Source organism: Marmota flaviventris, chromosome 8 (genome assembly GCF_047511675.1).
Source record: "Marmota flaviventris isolate mMarFla1 chromosome 8, mMarFla1.hap1, whole genome shotgun sequence".
In the NCBI taxonomy this organism is placed as follows: Eukaryota; Metazoa; Chordata; class Mammalia; order Rodentia; family Sciuridae; genus Marmota; species Marmota flaviventris.
Window position 1 is genome coordinate 79,870,984 of NC_092505.1, and position 2,556 is coordinate 79,873,539.

Below are 2,556 nucleotides of genomic sequence, written 5' to 3' on the forward strand. Positions count from 1 at the left end.
CTAAATATTTCTTTTCAACATTTTTGTCAGTGCATCTAAGACTTGCTTGTTTCTCAGACTATAGATAAAGGGGTTTAACACAGGAATTATGACAGTGTAAAATAGAGAAAGCATGTCTTGATCATTTGCCTGTGAAGATGCAGGATGCACATACATGAAGAGAAGGGGGCCATAGTATAAAGACACAGAAAAGAGATGGGCTCCACAGGTGGAGAAGGCTTTTTTAACACTCTTTTCAGACTTCTTTTTTAAAATTGTAAAGAGCACTAGGGTGTAAGAAACAAGAATAGTCACAATACTGAAAACTTGTATTGAACCAGAGAAAATAAAAAGCATTAGATAATTAATAGAAGGATCATTACATGAAACTTTTAACAGGGGCATAACATCACAATAAAAGTGACGTATTATGTTGGAATTACAGAAAGTTAATCTGAATAAAAAGCTTTCATGAAGTATGGCATGAAGAAATCCACCTACAAATGACAAAACTAGTAGCCATAAGCATAGTTTATTGGTCATAATCACAGGATACAGTAAAGGGTGGCATATGGCTGCATAGCGATCATAAGCCATCGCTGCCAGGAGAAAGCATTCTGTGGTCACACTAAATGCAACGGAAAAAAATTGTATCAGGCATTCAGAAAAAGACATTATTTTGCTTTTGTCTAAAAAGTTGGCCAGCATCTTTGGGGTCACTGTTGATGATAACCAAGCATCCACAAATGCCAAATTCCCAAGGAAAAAGTACATGGGGATGTGAAGCTGAGGGTCATTCCAGATCAGAGAAATTAGACCAAGGTTTCCCACCATGGTGATGAGGTATATCACCAGGAACACCAGGAACAGGGGAAGTTTCCACTGTGGTTGCTGTGTAAGTCCTGTGAGAATAAACTCTGTCAGCAAAGTTGCATTTGCCTCTTCCATGCCTCACAGGATGTCCCCTGAAATGAAATAAAATGTAATGAATGTTAAAAAAATACAATGAAGATTATTTTTTTCTTTTCTTTCTTTCTTCTTTTTTTTTGGCAACTGGGGATTGAACCCAGGGACACTTAACCTTTGAGCCACATTCCCAGCCCCAATCTTTTTTGTTTACATTTTATTTAGAGACAGAGTATTGCTAAGTTGCTGACAACCTAAGTTGTCGAGGCTGGCTTTGAACATGGGATCCTCCTACCTCAGCCTCCTGAGCTCCTGGGATTACAGGCAGTGCCACCATACCTGGCTACAATGAGGATTTATAAAGAAAAAATTGGAAGGCAAAGGTTGAGGTAAAATTGTAATTTTTTTCAAAATGACATTAATAGTTTTAGAGAATTACATATAGCAAAAAAATTCAAATCAATAAACCTACAGGAAAAAACAAATTTAGAGAAAATGAGAGGCCTTCTAAATTTGTGATAAATTTCTTGGGAATTGTTGAATGTGGTTGGAAATTTGATGTCCTAGACATGGTTTAAGATCTACAGAACTATCTGAATGACCTGGATTACAAACTAAAATGAATGTCATTTGAAAGAATTTGAAACTTATTTATCAGATAATATGCTCTTATACTAAGATCTTCTAACATGTGTAATGATGTGATCAAATATTTTAAATGAAATATTTGTAATATGCAAAAAATTTATAGGGATGGTACAATGGAGCATGGGAAATAATGAGAAAATAATTATTATTGTCCAAGAGGTCACAGACCAATAAACACATCTAATCATCTTTTTATACCATATATGTGTAAATATATATATATATATATATATATATATATATCCATATATGTGTGTATATATATATATATATATATATATATATATATATATATATATATGAGGTATCACTATAGAAATATGTATATAAAATATATATATTATATACATTAGATAGCATATATATATTATGAGGTATCAGTATAAAAATAGAGTAATTCATGAAAGAGTTAAGAATCTATACTTTAAAGATTCTTCTCTGACAATGCCAACATACTTGTATTGCCTAGTTTGGATATAATATGACATTTGTAGAAGTTAGGAAAATGATCAGGCATATTGAAATAATTCATAATGTAGAGTCACTAGGATTCAGTTACATATGCGGTGTTAGAGGTTAGCCAGTGAAGAGGAAAGAAGTGAATTGTTAAATGGGTTAGTAATATCAAAAATAAAACTGAATCCTTCAATTCATTATCAAATTTTCAAAAGGAGAACCCCCTTAACACCCAGGGGATATTGGTGTAAGTATGGGTCTGCTCGTCACTCATATGAGTGATGACCTGGGTAACTTCAGAGTTGGTGAAGGCATAACTCTAGATGATCTACCCATCAGAGATTGCATTCAAGAAAAAGAGAGGGGGAAGGAGATGATGAGAAAGTTACATTAAGGAACTTATAATATGGATCGGTGTCATTTATTAGATGGTATATCTGTACCCCTTCCTAAGACAAAACCTTTTGGTGGGAGGGAGCTTCCCTCCACTTAAGAATCCAAAGTCCTAGAAACTAACTTTTTCATGGCCCTTTAACCTAGAGAGATGAGAATTGGTATAGGTTTGCC

General features: G+C 34.0%; 1 protein-coding gene across 1 annotated transcript; it reads right to left on the reverse strand.

Moving 5' to 3' along the window:
- LOC114084301 (olfactory receptor 5H17-like) lies at window positions 1-927 on the reverse strand. Its single transcript, XM_027925426.2, has one exon. The coding sequence runs from the start codon at window positions 925-927 to the stop codon at window positions 1-3; it is 927 nt and encodes a 308-aa protein (XP_027781227.2).
- Window positions 928-2,556: the final 1,629 nt, after the last annotated feature.

Bases quoted from the DNA above. Each gene is read 5' to 3' on its own strand.
- LOC114084301 (XM_027925426.2), bottom strand. From the start codon at position 927: ATGGAAGAGGCAAATGCAACTTTGCTGACAGAGTTTATTCTCACAGGA.